This window comes from Macaca thibetana, chromosome 7 (genome assembly GCF_024542745.1).
Source record: "Macaca thibetana thibetana isolate TM-01 chromosome 7, ASM2454274v1, whole genome shotgun sequence".
Lineage (NCBI taxonomy): Eukaryota > Metazoa > Chordata > Mammalia > Primates > Cercopithecidae > Macaca > Macaca thibetana.
The window spans coordinates 109,096,031-109,116,258 of NC_065584.1; the positions used below are offsets into that span (position 1 = coordinate 109,096,031).

General features: G+C 43.7%; 1 protein-coding gene across 1 annotated transcript in view; it reads left to right on the forward strand.

Annotated features, from left to right (window-relative positions):
• LOC126958086 (E3 ubiquitin-protein ligase HERC2) overlaps window positions 1-20,228 on the forward strand; it is a 221,225-nt gene that overhangs the window by 160,131 nt on the left and 40,866 nt on the right. The window contains exons 66-72 of the mRNA XM_050796222.1: window positions 2,543-2,714; window positions 3,580-3,763; window positions 4,387-4,527; window positions 8,795-8,986; window positions 13,449-13,588; window positions 15,019-15,032; window positions 19,224-19,331. Of these exons, the coding sequence (XP_050652179.1) occupies window positions 2,543-2,714; window positions 3,580-3,763; window positions 4,387-4,527; window positions 8,795-8,986; window positions 13,449-13,588; window positions 15,019-15,032; window positions 19,224-19,331 (951 nt within the window). The remainder of the gene's footprint in view (window positions 1-2,542; window positions 2,715-3,579; window positions 3,764-4,386; window positions 4,528-8,794; window positions 8,987-13,448; window positions 13,589-15,018; window positions 15,033-19,223; window positions 19,332-20,228) is intronic.

Consider the following 20,228-nt stretch of genomic DNA (forward strand, 5'->3'; position numbering starts at 1 on the left):
AGGCTCCGCCTCCCAGATTCACACCATTCTCCTGCCTCAGCCTCCAGTGTAGCTGGTACTAAAGGCGCCGCCACCACGCCCGGCTAATTTTTTGTATTTTTAGTAGAGATGGGGTTTCACCATGTTAGCCAGGATGGCCTCGTGATCCACCCGCCTCGGCCTCCCAAAGTGCTGGGATTACAGGCGTGAGCCACCGCACCCGGCCGAGCTTGTCGGTTTTTATAAAACCGCTTGCTTGGGGTTTTTCTGTGAATCGCATTCATTCTGTAAGTCAGTGTGGAAAGGATGGATTCACAGTATTCAGTCTTCTAACCCATGAACACAGTGTTTCTCTTTATTTGTTAGGTGTTTAGTTTCTCTCAGCAATGTTTTCTAGTCCCAATGTTGTATAGGTCCTGCATATCTTTTGTTAGATTATCTCTAAGAATTTCAGATTATTAAATGGTCTTTTAAAAATATCATTTTTTTCTATTGTATGGGAATATTCACATTGCTCTTTGCTAGCATGTAGAAATAAATATAATTGCTTTTTTTTTTTTTTTTAAGTGAACCTCATCTTGTCATACAAATATTTTGTTTTTTTCCCTTATCTCTCAGGAGGGACATTTCTCTAGCTGGAAATGTCTAGAGGACACATCTCTCTAGCAGCATCTGCTTTGATGAATAACTGGAATGTGATCTTCTGGCTGTGTTAGTTACTGACTGTATGAACTGAGGCGAGTGACTTCGCCTTCCTGTGCTGTCTTCTCTTCTGGGGTAGATGAAGATAAAGCTTGACTCTTGTCGTCTCCTTTCTGGTTCAAATTAGTGTCTTCTTAACGTATAGCTCTTTTCATGTCACATTATTTGTATAACTTTTGAGTTTGGCTTTTTCCACTCAGCCTAATCCTCTGGAGATTCATCCACGTTGTTACATATTACATATTTTGTTCAGTATTCCATCAAATACTCAACCATTGAAGGACGTTTGAATTATTTCTAGGTTTTGGCTAATACAAATAAAACTGCTATGTCATTCATATACAGGTGGATGTGAAAATTCACTTTATGTGAAAATAAGTTCTTATTTCTTTGACATAAATGCCCAAAAGTGTGATTGCTGGTCATATGGTAATTATGTTTAGTTTGATAAGAAACTGCCAAACTGTTTTCTGGAATGGCTGTACCATTTTATAATCTCATTAGCAGTGGAGGATGATCCAGTTTTTCCCATATCCTCACCATCTTTTTAAAATGTAGCCGTACTGGTAGATAGGTCATTGTATCTCATTGTGATTTGAATTTATATTTTCCTCATGGCTAATTATGTTAAACATCTTTTCATGTGCTTGTTTACTGTCCGTATCTCCTCTTTGATAAAATATGTCTTCATGCCCTTTTCTAATTGGCTTTTTTTTTCTGTTGAGTTTAGAGAGTTCATTATATATTCTAGATATTTCTAGTCCTTTGGCAGATGTGTGTTATGCAAATGTTTTCTCCTGGTCTCTAGCTTGTCTTTTCATTTCCTTTCATAAAACAAAAGTATTTAATTTTGATGAAGTCTAATTCATCAGTTTTTTCTTTTGTAGGTCATACTTTCGGTGTCGTCTATTTTTGCCTAGTGCTAGATCCTAAAGACCGTCTCCTATTTTTTTCTAAAAGATTTATAGTTTTGTATTTTCTACTTAAGTCATGATCCATTTGGATTTAATTTTGCATAAGGTGTAGACTTAGGCTGAAGTTTGGGTTTTTTGCCCACAGACGTCCAGTTGCTCCACCACCACGTGCTGAAAGGCTGTCCTGCCTCCGCTGAGTTGCTTTTGCATATTTGTCAACAGTCAGTGAGGCGTATTTGTGTGGTTCTGTTTCTGGGTTTGCTGTTTATTCCGTAGATTCTTATGCCAGTACCACACAGTTTTGGTTATGGTATTACAACAACTTTTGAGATTGGGTAGACTCGTTCCTCCTCCTTATTTTTCTATTTCTATTCTTGTTCCTTTGCCTTTCCATATACATTTTAGAATAATCTTGACAAAAACTCTTGTGGGAATTCTGGTAGGAATTGCATTAAATCTGTGTATCAATTTGGATGAGTTGACATAGACACATGTCCCAGCTCCACCTGGCTCCCTCCCCCTGCGGAGACCTGGGAGTTTGCAGGGAAGTGAACCTGATGAGACTTTATTGGTGAATATCTTCTCTCTTTATTGTTTTGTATTCTTTTTTGTCTTGCCTTACTAGGCTAAGAAAACACAGGTAGTAATTGTAGCATTTTCATAGCTTATATGTATATAACATAAACGTTTGTAAGTGCATTTTATACAAGCATCTACATCTTTTTACAGTTACAGTGAAATTTTGCTGAAAATAGCTTCTTTATCAAAGTATGGATAAGTGGTGTTCTTATTCTGAAGGCCTGTGAATGAGCCTAATAGGTGCTCTGTGAAATAGCAAAATGCAGATTGCAGTGAGTTTTGGAACTAACCTATAAGGTCAGATTTTACAGAAATAGAGGAAACTGTGATCTTAAAAACAAAATGCACATTTTATTTTTCCCTTATAGGCGTGCCTTCAGATGCCGATTCTTCTGCTGCCAGTAATAAAATAAGTGGTGCAAGTAATTCTAAGCCGAATCGCCCTTCTCTTGCCAAGATTCTCTTGTCACTGGATGGAAACCTGGCCAAACAGCAGGCCTTGTCGCATATTCTCACAGCGTTGCAAATCCTGTATGCCAGGTGGGCTTCTGTAGTGATTTTTGAAATTCTGCAATTATGTGATTTTTTTTCTTTTAGTTGATCAGATGTCTCCAAGAATGTCGTATTATTGTCTTTAAATGCTATGTGTTGTAAGTCGCATGTTCTTTGATGGTAATTGATCATATCTTTGTGTGTGTTTTAATGGGCATTGAAATATGAATTCGAAAACTAACTTGAACATTTTCACTATTCTTTTTGACCAGTAGACTCTGACAATTAATATTTGGGAGAAGAAAAGAAGAATTAGGTGATACTAATTTATAGTGATGTCTAAGACGACTTAGCATCCCCTTCGCTCACGTGAGAAGGCTGAGTTTTGCCAATGCGGCATTTTGCAGTATTTTTCTGCAGCTTTTCCACAGCCTAAATAAGTTGCCAATCTACTAATGTATCACACCTATGGACCTGACGGGTGTATTTACATAGGAAAATTAGTTTCAGAACAAAAACAGTCATTCAGTAGAGGCCATTGAGTCCTAGCTGCCCAGTATGTGGCTTTCAGTAAACACAAAATTGCCTCTTGGTCAATTATCCAGCCCTCAGGCTCTCACAGCAGCCCAAGAGGATTTCTCAGGGAGAGCCAGAGTGTCATTCTGGTCCGGTTTTTATGTTTGGCAGTTTTTCACCTGCTATTACTCTGGTTTTTCAAATAAAATCCAGAGTAAACATTTTAGCTATTAGCCCAAGGATACAGGTAATAATGTTTGGTTTCCAAAACTCTTTTACATGTATTCAATAAAAATGAGGAAATGCCTCAGTATGCGTGCTAGTCCTGCCTCGCCACTTCCTGTGGTGCTGTGGAGAAGGGGCAGCTCACCACAGGCCGGGTTTTGTGTCCTGACAGAGATGCCGTTGTCGGGGCCCTGATGCCAGCTGCCATGATTGCCCCGGTGGAGTGCCCCTCGTTCTCCTCCGCGGCCCCTTCCGACGCGTCTGCCATGGCTAGTCCCATGAATGGAGAAGAATGCATGCTGGCGGTTGATATGGAAGACAGGCTGAGTCCAAATCCGTGGCAAGAAAAGAGAGAGGTAAAAGCAACCTTAGATCAGAAGGTAAAAGGTGGCTACTTTGTGTCTAGGAAAGTCTCATTCTGTCATTTAGTTTAGGCTGTTTCTGTGCCTCTCGCTTTGATTTTTGGCGTTACTTAGAAGAATATTCTCTGTAAAGGAGCTTTTAAAGTGCTTAAGTGGAATTAGATTTCTTTTTTTAAAAAATCTAATTCAAAAAATCTTTTTTAAAAAAATTTAAAAAAAAATCTAATTCAAAAAATCATTAAGTGCAAGTTCACAGTCCTTTATCTGCAATTCTGAAACCTTAAAGTTCTCATGGTCAAGAATTTTAGTGACTTATTTTGGGGGAAAAAACCAACTTGAAGATAACGTGAACTCATTTTAGTCTGGTTCATGGACCTGCTGTGAATATTAATAGTTTTTCTTGAAACTATGAGTGTACTTGACTTTGCACAACTGTCCTAGGCCCAGCCAGGGGTGGTAGTGGCTATGTCAGGTAGGCAGCATGTTACCTCTGTAAACTCTGGAACATTCTAAACAGCCCAAGTAGTTTTAGATAAAGCATTTGGGACTTGCGTAGGAAATATGTTATGTTGTTGAGTTTTTCCCCTTATGTCGCCTACTGTGCACTCTTCGACTAGATTGCTTCCTCTGAGGACGCGGTGACCCCCTCTGCAGTGACTCCATCGGCCCCCTCAGCCTCCTCCCGGCCGTTTATCCCAGTGACGGATGACCTGGGAGCCGCAAGCATCATTGCAGAAACCATGACCAAAACCAAAGAGGTGAAGAGGCATTCTTCTTCAACTTTGTATTGTGGAATAATCTTAAATGTACACAGAAGTAGGAATAGTACTTAGGAGTGGAACACAGTTGATTTCTATCCCATTCACCTGGGCTTTCCACTTGTTAGCATCTTTGACGCATTTGTGGGAATGTTGCAGGACACAGTCCCTGTCACTGCTTACTGCTTCCACGTATATTCCTTGAGTGTCAGGACTACAGCTTGATCCAGGATTACTTTCAAACCCAGACATATTTGGATTTTGCTCATCATCCCAATAGTATCCTTATAGGTCTAGCACCCAACCTAGGATTGCACACTGCCTCTTTAGTCTTCAGTGTGGAACAGTCCTTCGTTTTGACAGACACCACAGGAGTGGTGCAGAATTCTTCTCAGTGCCTCTGCTGGGACTCGGGCATTTCTGATTTGCTGCATCATTGGTGAGATAGCTTATCACTTGGTTAAGAGTTTCTGCCAAGTTTCTCCACTGGAAATCAGTAAGTGTGTTTAGTACTCATGGGGAGACACTTTTGAGATTATGTCAATGTCTTGTTCCTCATTATACTTTTACCTCCCAGTTTTTAGCATCTTAAAGATTCTAGCTGAATCCATTATTACTGTGGTGGTTGTCACATTTTCATTTTTCACATTTATTGTTACTTCTGGTTGTAATTGTTGCCATTCTTTTGCAAGAGAAGGCTTTCCCGTCTCATCTGTCTGTCTTCTACCTACCTACCTTTCTGTCTGTCTGTTTATATTGTGTAGATTCGGGAGTTCCTGTTTTAGTCAAATAGTGACATTTGTTACTCTCATTATTTGACACCCAAATTGTCCCAGACTTGGTCATTGGGACTCCCGTGGACTGGTCATTGGGACCTGGTTATTGGGACTCGCGTGGACTGGTCATTGGGAACCCTGTGGACTGGTTCCATTGTCTGATGTGTCCCCGTAATTCTTAGGGGTCTTCCTTCATTTCTGGCACAACAGTGTGCTCGAGACTCATCTTTCACCTACCCTGCCCCTGCCTGGAATCAGCCATTTCTCCAAGAAGCCATGGTTCCTGCTAGTGACTTGTAGGATTTGGAAACCAAGATCTGGGTGCTTGCTAAGCTGATTGTTACTGAGTGTTGTTGGTTAGGCCCGCTCAGCAAATAGATCTATACACACGAGCATTTATTTATCCTTCTGCATTTATCTATATAATAAAAACCATTAACAGCCCAAATCAATACTTTTAATTCCAGTCCAGTACCACAGGGCTTATTCCTACTCTCCCTCTTTCCATATTTTTTTGGTGTATAATGCTTTTATATGTTGCTAGATTTGGTTTGCTGCTATTTTGTTGAAGATTTTTGCATCTGTATTCATAAGGGATACGGCTCTGTAGTTTTCTTGTGATGTCTTTGCTTTGGGTATTATGGCAATATTGGCTTCATAGATTGGAGGGTGTTCCTTTCTCTTCTGTTTTTTGGAAGAGTTGGTGAAGGACTGGGGTTAATTCTGTAAGTAGTTGGTAGAATTGTATCTGCTCTTCTGGCATATTCCCATCATTCTTTTGAGTATTTCCTTTTTGGCACAACACAAAATTCCAGGCTCAACAAGATGTTTTAGGCTCCAACATAGGAATCAGTTATTTCTCTGACAAGTCCTAGTTCTTTCTGGTGGAGAAGGGCATTTAGAGGTCAAGATCTGGGCCCTTCGTGTGCTTGTTGCTGTTTGAGTGACAGAGCTAGAGAATGAATATGTGTGCGTGTAACATAGTAGGTACATACATCAGTGTTTTGTTTTGTTTTGTTTTAGACAGGGTCTTGTTCTGTTGCCCAGGCTGGAGTACAGTGGCACAATCTTGGCTCACTGCAGCCTCAACCTCCTGGTCTTAAGCCGTCCTCAGCCTCCCAAGTAGCTGGAACTATAAGTATGCACCACCACATCTGGCTAATTTTTGTATTTTTTTCTTTTTTTTTTTTTTTAGAGATAGGGTTTCGCCATGTTGCCCAGGGTGGTCTTAGGCTGAGCTCAAGTGATCTGCCTGCCTCATCCTCTCAAAGTGCTGGGATTACAGGCATGAGCCACCGTGTTTGGCCCACATCAGTATTTATGTTGTTATAAATTTATGTATATGGAAAACCACCGGTTCACACCAATATGATTGATTCTAATCCAACTAGGATTCATTCTAGTTTTCACTCTTTCTGTATTTATAACTTTCTTCTCTGAAAGTGGGAAACCTGGCTCCTGTCATCAGCAGGCTGTTTACTTACAGTTCAGTCCCCTTAGATAATCAACTTCCGATCTTGGCTGTCCCCCACTCCGTGGCGGGCACCCTTCTTCCTCTGTACAGCCTCTGGCACTCTACGGTCACCCTGCGTGACCTCTGGCCCTCCCCCCACCTCCATGTTGACCCAGAGTGTGGCACCTTCCTCACTTGGCCTGGCCCTCCCTCTCCAACCCCCCATGTGCGGATGCCCTCGCCAGCCCGCCAGGGTGCTCCCCACGCCAGGCCAGCCCCTGCTCATGTGTACTCCCTTGCCAGCCTTCCTACCTTGGGGACAAACACTTTATTTTTAATTACATTTGGAACCCTTGATTTATTATGCTGTTACTGCTGGCAGAAAATATGTCCTACGGAAATTATTGATAACCATCCATGGTGAAAAGAAAGCCTCTATTTATGAATTAGGTGCTTGGAATCAACTTCTCATTTTTGGCAGTCTCCTGGTTTGAGGGTTTAATGCAGCACTTACTCGAGGAAGGCAACATTTTTGTTTTTAGGTAAAAGGATAATAAGATTTCTTTCCCCCCAATTTATTTATGAGACATAGGCATTATCTAAGTTGTAACCCTGTATTTCTATTATTTCAGTTTTGGCTTGACTCATGAATTTAAGGCAAAGCAATTTTAATATTAGTATTAAGCTATAATTCATATTTCAGGATATGCCGCTCGTGATTTTCTTCCTTAGCAATTCTTCTAGACATATTTTCTTTGTGTGTGTGCATGTTTTTAAGACACCCTCATTAAAAAAAATGGTAGGTACATTTCAATCTCAAGACTAAAGATATTCTTGTTGATGTGTTTCGCTGAATGCTTTGCTGTTCTTCAGTGAGTTATGTTCTGGAATGTCATCATTTATAATGAATTTCACTTACTCCTTGGGTCTCCATGCAGAGGCAGAAGCAAGGTCTGTTTCCCTAAAGGGAGAAGAACCTTGTTTCTAAATCAGAGTGGTGTGATTTCCAGGGACCCTGGTTGGGTCATGTTCCCCTTAAGGGGAACATGTGGGGCTGTCCTTCCCCCAGCTTGTTTATGTTTGTGGAAAGAGTCACACTGGATTTGCTGAGGTCCAGAAAGCAGGAGAGAAAAGAGGCACTTCCCTGGCTCTTGTTCTTCCTCTGGGGAACAGACTGTGCCTGGGGGAGGAGAAGGGGTTGACACACCCCTGCTCGGTACAGCGGTTCCCATGCTGGGTCAGAAGCAGTGGGAGTCCCTGGCTCTGACAAGGGCCTTTCCACTTTCCCCAAGTTCAGTCCTGACGCTGCCCTCCAGGAGGCTCCTGTGTGCTGACAAGCCGGGGAGGGGGGCGGCCATCCTGGGCAAGGCACCTCCGTGGGGTGGGAGCTGGGGGTGCAGTGATGCTGCGAATTGGCTCATAGCAAACAAGGAGAGGAGGTGAAGGATCAAGATGCAGTATGTTTAGGCTAACAGGGCAGGAATGGGAAGTACACGAGTGGTAATGAGAAGACTTTTATGTATGTTTTCAGTGAAACCAAGGGGAGAGAGACTGTGGAGAGCTTGTTACATGCCAGTGAGTCATTTGAAATAAGATTCCAGGAAAGAATTATGGAGAGGATCTAGACAAAATATATACAACTATAGAATACAAATGTAGTTTATAAACGATTCCAAGCATACCTTATGGGTAGATTATACAGGATGCAGCTTCATTCCAAAACTCCCCCTATAGTATCTGCCTGTGCTCCAAACTTGGACCCCATAATAAATTGTCATTTCTTTGTAGCTTAAGTCATCCCTTTTTGATAAATGCTATTGGTAATACAACAGTTAATTGGTCTTGAAAACATAGTACATGGCTTGGTGGAGATTTTAGGGGCCATCATTTCTTAATCTGTTTTCTTAAGGTCTTAAACACCTTCAAGTTTCTTACTCGTTGGTACTCATGTGTTCTCTGAGTTTGTGGGTAAACTGGTGATTCTTTATCTCTTAACATATCATTCCTCATGTTAATTGTTGGATGTCATTTGACTTAGGATGTTGAAAGCCAAAATAAAGCAGCGGGTCTGGAGCCTCAGGCCTTGGATGAGTTCACCAGTCTGCTGATTGCGGATGACACCCGTGTGGTGGTGGACCTGCTCAAGCTGTCGGTGTGCAGCCGGGCCGGGGACAGGGGCAGGGACGTGCTGTCTGCGGTACTTTCCGGCATGGGGACTGCCTACCCGCAGGTGAGTCTCAGGGAGGGCCGGGCCGTCTGACCCTACCTCCTCCACATGGCGCCAACCTCCTCTCCAAGGGAGAGCAGCTGTGGATCACTGGTGATCTTGTGCTGGGTTTCATCCTAGTAGACAACAGGTTAGGAGCACTCCTTTAGGACAAAACGTTTTAGCATTTACCCCAGTGACATCCTTTACCTGTTTTTTGTTGTTTGTTTTTTTTGAGACGGAGTCTTGCTCTGTCACCCAGGCTGGAGTGCAGTGGCGCGATCTCGGCTCACTGCAAGCTCTGCTTCCCAGGTTCACGCCATTCTCCTGCCTCAGCCTCCTGAGTAGCTGGGACTACAGGCGCCTGCCATCTCGCCCGCTAATTGTTTTTGTATTTTTAGTAGAGACGGGGTTTCACTGTGTTAGCCAGGATGGTCTTGATCTCCTGACCTCTTGATCCACCTGCCTCGGCCTCCCAAAGTGCTGGGATTACAGGCGTGAGCCATCGCGCCTGGCCCCTTTACCTGTTTTACAACTGATTTGTGCATCTTTTTTTTTTTTTTGAGACGGGGTCTTACTCTGTCACCCAGGCTGGAGTGCAGTGGCGCGATCTCGGCTCACTGCAACCTCCGCCTTCCAGGTTCACACCATTCTCCTGCCTCAGCCTCCTGAGTAGCTGGGACTACAGGCCCCCGCCACCACGCCCGGCTAATTTTTTTTGTGTTTTTTAGTAGAGACGGGGTTTCACGGTGTTAGCCAGGATGGTCTCAATCTCCTGACCTCGTGATCCACCCGTCTCGGCCTCCCAAAGTGCTGGGATTACAGGCGTGAGCCACCGCGCCCGGCCTGATTTGTGCATCTTTTAAAAAATGATTCGTCAGAGTTCTTTAAGTCCCTTTTCTATCATGTGTCTTACAGTTTCCACCCCAGTTTACCTTTCATTATTAGTTTGATATTTTTTTGCCATGTAGAAATTTTTAATTATTACATGATCAAATCTGTCAGTTTTTTTCATTTATGCCTTCTGAGTTTTGTATTATGCTGAAAAAAAAAATGCTCGCTTATGTGACATTGTTTTAAATAAATTTTTCCAAATTTTCTTCCAAGTTTTTTGAGACAGTTTCTTCTTCACCAGGGCTGGAGTGCGGTGGTGCGATCTCGGCCTCCCGGGATCACCTCTGCCTCCCGGGATCAAGTGATTCTTGTGCCTCAGCTCCCCGAGTGGCTGGGATTACAGGCGTGCTTCGACGCCTGGCTAATTTTTGTATTTTTAGTTGAGATAGGGTTTCACCATGTTGGCCCAGCTGGTCTCCAACTGCTAACCTCAAGTGATCCACCTACCTCAGCCTTCCAAAGTGCTGGGATTACAGGCATGAGCCACCGCGCCCGGCCTTCTTCTAAGTTTTTTATGACTTCATGTATTGTTTACATTTTTTAGGCACCTGGGATTTATTTTGATGTAAGAATAAAATAGGGATCCAACTTTATTTTTTTCCTAGATGATAAGCGTTGCCCTAACATCATTTATTGAACAATTCTTCTTTTCCCTGGTGATTTAAAAACCAGTTTTATCATATTCTAAATTCCTGTGTGCATTTGGGTCTATTTACAAAACTTTTAAGACTCTAATACTATGGTATTTTAACTATTATAGCTTTAAAATGTTTTTAATGTTTGGTAGCACTGGGTCCCTAGGACTTTGTCCCTGTGGAAATGTTCTGGACAGGAGCCATCTGGGACTGTTGGCACCAGCCACGTATGACATGAGCACTGAGATATGGCTAGTGCACCTGAGGAACCAAAGGGTTTAAAACACTCAACTTGAGGCACATGTGGCTAGTAGCTGTTGAACTGGTCTGTAGGTCTGCAGTATAAAGTGAGTATCTTATTACTATGTCTTAGAAATAGGACTGATCAGTCCTAAAGGCCGTGGGCTTCCTTAAGAACTCAATCAGCAGCCGTGCTCTGCCCTGCCAGGGAGCCTGAGATGTCCTTCCTGGCTACAGATACTTCATCCCTTTCTCTGGGTGGCTACTTTGTGTGGAGGAAAGTCTTACTCTGTCACTTAGTTTAGGCAGTTTCTGTGCCTATTATGATTTTTGGCTTTAGTTAGAAGAATATTCTCTTTAAAGGAACTTCTAAAGTTTTTAAGTAGAATTAGATTTTTTAAAAAAATCATTAAATGCAAGTTCATAGTCCTTTATCTACAATTCTGGAACGTTAAAGCTTCTGATAGTCAGAAATTTTAGTAACTTACGTGATCACCAAAATGATAAAGCACTTAAGTAGAGCTGAGCAGTCTTGAAAGCACAGCAAAGGTTTGGTAGATATTTTAGGGGCTTGTTATTTCTTCATCTGCTATTCATGAAGAACTAAAAAGCTATAGGTTTCCTTTTTTCTAGTTTTTTGAGATGAGTTACTTGGCATAATTCTAAGAGATGAAATCGAGGTGAATTGCCATAAGCACTGTTATTATTTTTCATAAGTTTATTGCATTTGTGAGAGGGAAGGGTATGAATGAGAACTTCAATTTAAAATAATTCTGAGCCTTTGCCATGCACATCCCGCATTCTCAGTACAGAGGGTAGGGGTTACCTTTATATATGGATGAGGAAACTGAGGCTGAGAGGTTGTTACGGCTTGAGGACACTCACTTTGCTGGTAGGTGGAAGAGATGGGTTGGAACCCTGAGTGCTCTGAGCCCCAGCTCTGTCATGACCCCTCTGCAGATGATGCCTTTGGCAGAGCAGCCTTTGAAGGCCAGAGCCCCTGGTCAGCTCTGCACACGGGCGCTTGATGATGCCGACATCTGCTTTCAGTAACTCAACCAGGTTCCAGGAGAGACAGGAATAAGGATACGGCCGTTTTCATGCTTCCCTTGCCAGGTTGGCAAGATGGCTATTTCTGTGTCCTGCCCTAACCTGATATTTGGGATTCAGAGAGAGAAATTTAGATTTTAAATCATGCCTATGTGACAGTGGTATTTGTTATTAATATATAATAATATGTTTACTAAGCAAAGCTATTTCTTACCTACATATGAGGAAAAATAGAAAAAAGAATAATCTATTTCTAAAAAGTATAGAATGGGCATTAGAAGAGTTTTATTTTTTTCTGGATTAAAAATTTTGGGGTTAATAGATTATTGCTATTATGACATATTCTCTCATTTATTTTTAGAAATAACAGAGGTTATAATCACCACTCTTAACCTTAATTGTAAAAGGTTACAATTGGTGATTGTGAATCACCAATAATTTTTAAAATAAAATAAGAACACTGTGGATTGTTGAGAATGTGGTGTGGGTCTGACCCCTAGTGTACTGGGTCAGGAGGGGCAGCCGTGTTGGGGTCGGTGGTCCCTCCTGTCACAGACTCTCTGTCTGGCCTGGGCGGCTTGATGGTTCCTGATTCCTGCCCCTCCCACCGGGCTCTGTTGCCTTCTGGGATTGTGGTCATTTTCACCTACTGGGTGCTCCTTCCCTTGATAGTTTTGTTTCCAAGGCCAACTTTCCTCACTAGGAAGTGATCGTGTCTTGGTGTGAAATGAAGCCGTTGTTAGCACGGTGTTTCATCTGATCAGCTGGCACATGTTAAGTGTTGTGTGTGTTGGGAGCCTTCCAACTACTTTTTTTTTCTTTTCTTTTTTTTTTTTTTTTTTTTTTTTTTTTTTGAGACAGAGCCTCTCTCTGTCCATCAGGCTGGAGTGCAGCGGCGCATTCTTAGCTCTGCAACCTTCATCTCCTGAGTTCAGGCGATTCTCCTGTCTCAGCCTCCTGAGTAGCTGGGACTACAGGCATTTTTAGTTTGTATTTTTAGTAGAGGTGGGGTTTCACCATATTGGCCAGGCTGGTCTCGAACTCCTCATCTCAAGTGATCTGCCTGCCTCAGCCTGCCGAAATGCTTGTATTACAGGCATGAGCCACTGCACTGCACCCAATGACTTTTTTTTTTTTTTTTTTTGAGACACAGTCTTGCTTGGGTCACCCAGGCTGGGGTGCAATGGTGCGATCTCGGCTCACCACAACCTCCGCCTCCCGGGTTCAAGCGATTCTCCTGCCTCAGCCTCCTGAGTAGCCAGGATTACAGACGTGCGCCACCATGCCTGGCTAATTTTGTATTTTTAGTAAAGATGTGTTTTTTCCGTGTTGGCCAGGTTGGTCTTGAACTCCCGACCTCAGGTGGTCTGCCTGCCTCGGCCTCCCAAAGTGCTGGGATTACAGGCATGAGCCACCAGGCCTGGCCCCAACGACTTTTTAATATAGATCATCTCTAAGCTTCACAGCACCTTTCAAGCTCTGTGCTGTCTCTGTTTTATGTGCAAGGAAGCCAAGCCCTGATTTGAACTCAATTTCTCAAACTTCAAGCCCTCCAGTCTGCCACCCTGTCCTTGTGGAGCTCTGGAGCAGGACGGACAGAGGTGGCATGCAGGTGACCAGGTGTGGAATTGTCGGCCTCTTCGTTCATGTCCTTGCTTCCTCTCCAGGTGGCAGATATGCTGTTGGAGCTCTGCGTCACCGAGTTGGAGGACGTGGCCACAGACTCGCAGAGCGGCCGTCTCTCTTCTCAGCCTGTGGTGGTGGAGAGCAGCCACCCTTACACCGACGACACCTCCACCAGCGGCACGTGAAGATACCAGGTACGGGGCCGTCCCTAGGGAGGAGCTGCAGCGTTTCCACCTTCAGAACGGTGTGATTCTCTAATTGCTTCAGTAGAAACAGCCGTGAAGAAGATACCAGGTACGGGGAGTCCGTCCCCCAGACTGGAGGCAGTGGCTGCAGCAAGCTCCGTTTCCCGCCATTCTCCTGCCTCAGCCTCCCGAGTACGGTGTGATTCTCTAATTGCTTCAGTAGAAACAGCCGTCTCCGTGTTAGCCAGGATTATATCCGCCCAAAAGAAGGGATACAGAATTGCTTCAGAATCACTTTTCTCCCCTTTTCTAAGAAACTTCTTTTGCACAATAAATCATACAGAAAGTCACACAAAGTAAATGTTTAGCGTCATGATAATCAGGCAGACGCCCTAGTCATCATGACCCAGGTCTAGACGTAACCTGTGGCAGATTCCGGAAGCCCTCAGCCTGTCCCCTGACGTCCCTCTGAGTGATGCTGTCCTGACGTTGAGCCATCACTGACTTGCATTTCTGGGCAGCTTCTGTTATCCGTGTGTGTATCTTTCTTTTCTTTTTAACAACTCAAGAAAAATTATTAAGAAGAAAATTGTTGAGGCCCTGGCCTTTGATCCAGCAGACTTCTCTGCAGCCTGAATGCTGACTGGACACGTGTGCTGCTGTTCAGTGTGTTCCTCAGGCCCGTCCTTCTGCAAGGTGCTGCCTGATTCGGAGGCCCATAAGTTCCGCCCCTTTCGCCAGCTCCTTAGTGGCTGTGACTCAGCCCCCGCAGGCCCCTCCCACCTGCCTGTGTTTCTTTTGTGACATCAGCAGCCCCTGGGGCTTATTAGCACCTGAGGCCGTTGGCCCACGATGGGCTACAAATGGTACTATTCTGGTGGAATCATCTCTTGCTTATTTATTAGCTGGAATACTTTCTTATAAAGAGACATTTCCCCTTATCCTATAGTTGGTTGCCCAAGGTGCTGTTTGCCTGAGAAAGACAAAAGCTTGATTCTTCCTTCTGTTGACCAGAGAATGAATTGGTTTCCTATCATTTCTTGAAGGTGACCTTTTTTTTTTAAATATTATTATGAACTCATGGATTGAAACATATGTGATCGTTTTACTTTATTGTGATTATCTTTGTTAAAGCTGAGATTATCCTGTTTCTAGACAGTGGCAGCCTCTTCAGTGTGGCTCCTGAAGTGATTCCGGTGGTCTTTGGTAGCGTCCAGGCAGTCTAAACATGGTGACCTTGGTTTTTTGTAGGTTGCCACTCTTCACCTGGGATCTGCCCTGGATTCTTTTGAGTTCGTACTGATACTTAAAAATGTTTTCCTTTTATTTATTTTTTATATTTTATTTATGTATTTATTTGTTTAGAGACAGGATCTTGCTCTGTCACCCAGGCTGGAGTGCAGAGTGCAGTTATAGCTCACTGTAGCCTCGAATTCCCGGGCTCAACTGATCCTCCTGCCTCAGCCTCCTGAGTAGCTAGGAGTACAGGCGCGTGCCACCTCGCCTGGCTAATGTGCTGATTCCTTCTACTCAAATTCAAAAGTACAAGGTCTGTACTTCTGTTACATCTGCCTCTCTTTTCTTCCATATCGAATCCTGGTTCCAAGATACTGTTTGATAAAATATCTCGTGATTTTTCATTTGCTTTACGTAACCACATTGCATATATGACAGACTTAGGATATAATTTCAATACTGCCAACATCAGTATAATTACTGAAATTCTTAAAAATCTTAGAATATGCCCTAATTTCCTCAAATTTATTAAAATGATTATACTGCATCTACAAGAGCATAATAGCTGTTACGTACCATACTTTCTTTCAGTCTTCAAGTCTTAGTTTTACTGACTGGTCCTTGTGGGGTCTGAAGTGCACTCTACTGAATTCCTCATTAGCCCCTGAGGTCAGACTTGTCCACGAGAGTTTTTGTCCTTTGAATTTGAAAGGTAGTTTTTCTGGGTGTTAAAGCCTTGGGTCACGTCTTTTTCCTCTGTGAAAATGTGAAAATGATAACATCTTTTCCCCTTAGAAGTCACGTGTGTTTTTTCAGTCATTTTATTAGAATGTACGTTCGTGTGGCCGTTCTTGGCGATGTTCTCGGTTAGAAGCCATGTGTGTTTTCTCGGTAATTCTACTAGAACGTACATTCATGTGGCCGTTCTCGGTGATGTTCTGGGTTAGAAGCTGCGTGTGTTTTCTCGGTAATTCTACTAGAAGGTGCGTTCGTGTGGCTGTTCTTGGCGATGTTCTCAGTTAGAAGTCACGTGTGTTTTCTCAGTAATTTTACTAGAACGTGCGTTCGTGTGGCCGTTTTGGTGAAAAGCCGCTTGTGTTTTCTTGTTAATTTTACTAGAATGTGCATTTGTGTGGCCGTTGTTGGCGATGTTCTTGGTTAGCAGCTGCGTTTGCTTTCTTGGTAATTTTACTAGAATGTGCGTTTGTGTGGCCGTTCTCGGCGATGTTCTTGGTTAGAAGCCGTGTGTTTTCTTGGTAATTTTACTAGAATGTGCATTCTTGTGGCCGTTCTGTACTAGAATGGGTGTTTGTGTGACCATTCTTGGTGATGTTCTCGGTTAGAAGTCACAGTGGCTGTTCTCAGCGATGTTCTTGAGAAATCGTGTGTGCTTTTTCGGTAATTTTACTAGAATTCGTTCATGTGGCCGTTCTTGGCGACGTTCCTGGTTAGAAGTTGCATGTGTTTTTTTGGTAATTTTACTAGAAAGTGCGTTCATGTGGCCATTCTCGGTGACATTCCCGGTTAGAAGTTGCCTGTGGTTTTTTTTGGTAATTTTACTAGAATATGCATTCATGTGGCCATTCTCAGCGATGTTCCCAGTTAGAAGTTGTGTGTGTTTTTTCGGTAATTTTACTAGAATGTGCATTCGTGTGGCTGTTCTCAGTGACGTTCCCAGTTGGCTGTTCTCGGTGATGTTCCCAGTTAGAAGTTGTGTGTGTTTTTTTGGTAATTTTACTAGAATGTTTGTGTGGCCGTGTGTTTTTTCAGTAATTTTACTAGAACGTGCATTTGTGTGGCCGTTCTCGGTGATGTTCCCAGTTAGAAGTCTTGTGAGTTTTTTTGGTAATTTTACTAGAATGTGCATTAGTGTGGCCGTTCTCGGTGATGTTCCCAGTTAGAAGTCTTGTGAGTTTTTTCGGTAATTTTACTAGAATGTGCATTTGTCACATGTTCTCGGTGATGTTCCTGGTGAGAAGCCGCATGTGTTTTCTCGGTGATTTTACTAGAATGTGCGTCCGTGCAGCCGTTCTCGGCGATGTTCTTGGTTAGAAGCCGTGTGTGTTTTCTTGGTGATTTTACTAGAAATGTGTGTCTGCACGGCCATTCTTGGTGTTCTCTGTGAGAAGCCGCATGTGTTTTTTCGGTGATTTTACTAGAATGTGCCTTCGCGCGGCCGTTCTTGGTGATGTTCTCGGGTAAGTGGTGCTCCTTTAGTCTGTTGTCCCAAGTCTGTTTTGCAATTCTCTTGAATTGCAATCTGCAGTGTTTGTTCTGTAACCTTGCTTAGCAGTCTTTTCTAGGGACACTTGGTCCCTAGAAAACTATCCATGCATTGGATAGTTCATGACTTTTAGAGTTAATGTTGGTTACTTTCTCTTTCAAGTACCTTTTACCTCTGTTTCTTTTTAAACAATTTTCTCCTTTTTTCCTATTTTCCTTAAGGTAACATCTGCTGTATTTATTTTACACTCTGTTTTAGTCTCCATTGGAATGTAGTTTTGTTTTCATTGTAATTCTGTCTTCAGCTTTATTTAATTTTTTTGGTTTTCCTGTCTGATTTATGTGGTTCTTTCATGTCTTGTATCATTTTTCTAATTTCACTCTATTTGTTTTGAAATGATCAGGATTGATGTGTTTTGTGGGCATATCTTTCTGGCCTGCTTTTATTGCCTATAGGGATGTTATTTTGTTCCTTATTCTTGCTGTTTTTTTTCTGGAGACAGAGTCTTGCTCTGACACCCAGGCTGCAGTGCAGTGGCATGATTCTGACTCACTGCAGCCTCGACCTCCCAGGCTCAAGCCATCCTTCCCCATCAGCCTTCTGAGAAGCTGGGACTACAGGCTTGTGCCACCACGCATGGTTAACTTATTTTTATTTTTCGCGGAGACGAGTCTCTCTGTGTTGCCCAGTCTTGTCTCAAACTCCTGGGCTCAAGCGATTCTCCCAGCTGGGCCTCCCAAAGTGTTGAGAATTACAGGTGTGAGCCACCGTGCCCAGCCTATTCCCTTTTTCTTACAATAACTTTTTATTGTATTTGGTCTTATACTTTTATCTTGCTCATTTTTATGTGAAATAATTTTTCTTGAACTTTTAGAATGAGGTGAGATTCAGAAAAGCTTTGTCACTTTGTCGCCCAGGTTGGGGTACAGTGGTACGATCTTGGCTCACTATAGCCCCAACCTCTGGACTCAAGCGATCCCCCTTCCTTAGCCTCCTGAGTAACTGGGACTATAGGCCGTGTCCAGCTAATTTTAAAAATTTTATATAGAGAAAGGATTTCACCATGTTGTCCAGGCCTGTCTTGAACTCCTGAGCTCAAGCAAGCTGGCTGCCTTGGTCTCCCAAAGTGCTGGGATTACAGGCGTGTACCACTGCCTCTGGCCCAGAAAAGCGTTTTTAAACTTTAAGTATTACTTCATGATGGAAATTTAAAGAACAAAGGATATTCCTAGTCAACATTTGCCTAGACGAAAATCTTGTGACCCTTTATCTTTCTGTTTCTCTCTCACTTTATATCCAGTCCACCAACAAATCCTGTTTTCTCTGCTTTTTAAAATATATTCCAAATTCACCCATTTCTCCCTCACTCTAGACATTCTGGGCTAGAGCACCATGGGGTCTCACCTGGTTATCATCCCAGCAGTCACATCCTAGCTGCCTCCCTGTATTCCTGCTTCCACTCCCCACCTCCTGTGGTCTCCCCAGAATCAGGCCCCAACAGAGCATCCAGAGATAGTGTTTTAAAACCAGTCCGAGCCTCTCAACCCTGTAACCGTAGGAGGGAACCTGAGCCCCTGCTCCACATCTTTCCTCCTTCCTTCCTTCCCCACCTACCTCTTTCCTGGCCCCTCACTGCCATCCTCTGCTAGACCTTAAAGATCTTCCAGCCTGAAGGAAAACTCTTGTACCTCTGCTTGCACACCTCTCACACCAGACATGCGTGTTCTCCACACCAAGCAATTCTCCAGTTCTCTGGACACGCCAGGAGTTGAGGTGCTCCTCACTCCCCAGGTGACCCACAACTGCCGTCTGACTGGGCTGCACTTTGGGCATTCCCGCAGCCCCTGGTCAGTGTGAGGTTCGCTGTAAAGCTTGATCGGGGAGTGGGGTTGCAGTGGGAAAGTCTGCCCAGGAGTGACAGCACAAAACAAATTGGCCAAGTGGAAGTGTTTTCTGGCCTTGCAGTCCACAGACATAATCTTCAGTGGGGATGAGCTGGGGAAAGGGGCGGTCAGTCTGAGATGCTTGTATTTGAGGCCAGTTCTTTCTGACTTTCTGCTGTTCATTCACTGTTAAACGTGGTTTTAGTTTCACTGTTTCTCCTTGGTGCACTGTTTCTACTTTGGGTGCTGATCTGAAGTGGTTGCTATGTTTTGTGTTCTGTCCTCCAGGTGCAGAAGGACTCAGGGTGGAATTTGACCGGCAGTGCTCCACGGAGAGGCGCCACGACCCTCTCACAATCATGGATGGCGTCAACAGGATTGTCTCCGTGCGGTCAGGTAAGGACAGGAGGTTGAGCAGGGCATCATCTGCCCACCTGTGTCTCCGCAGACACAAACCTTCACATTTGTAGGACAGAATGCTGCTACTGTATTCTCATGGAAGTCTTGAGGAAGGGACAAAACGCTATTCAGCTGTGAAACACAGTAGGTTTGCTTGCCTCTTCCCCATACTTTTAAATACAGTAATTATCTGTGATATGTGCACCTTATCCCTGTCGGATGGGCTCTGCCTCACCAGACAGTTGCAGAAGGTGCTGGAGATGTGTGGGGTGCCAGGGCTCGTGCGAGGTCGTGGTTGGCATACTGCAGAGCTTCTTCAAGGGGTTTGTTTCTTACGGCTACAGTGAGGGCTTGGCCATGTGTGGAGTGACTTCTGTATGTAGATGGAGGCAGCCACATGTCTGGCTTGTCTCTGCTACTAGGCTCCATGAGGCCAGCGGGCGCAGATGAGGACATCTGGGGGTGTTTGTGAAATGCTCTTTTACCGAGTATTTTAGAATTGGCAGTGCAGGTGTGTGTTTGCACCTTTTGAGACCTCTTTGTCCTTCATCTCAAGTGTTTCCTGTAAAGGGCCGGGTAATGCAGCCTGTGTCATAACAACATGTAGACTGGATGCCCGTGAGTGGGTGTGGCTGTGTCCCAGGAAAGCTTTATTCACACGGCATTACTTAGGTAAAGCTTTGCATGAAGTGGTCTGGTCCTGGTGGGCGTGGGTTTTTCTGGTGCTTTGACAGATGTCTGCCAGTGTAGTTTTCAGCAGTGTTGTTGGATATGACAGTTTTTCTGCGTCCAGCAGAAAGTCCTTATGGGCCATCCCTGAGCTGCTGCCAGATGGTCCTTCTGAAGCAGAAATCGAGCGGGGTTCTCTTGGCCTTCTGAGATGCTGTAATGCAC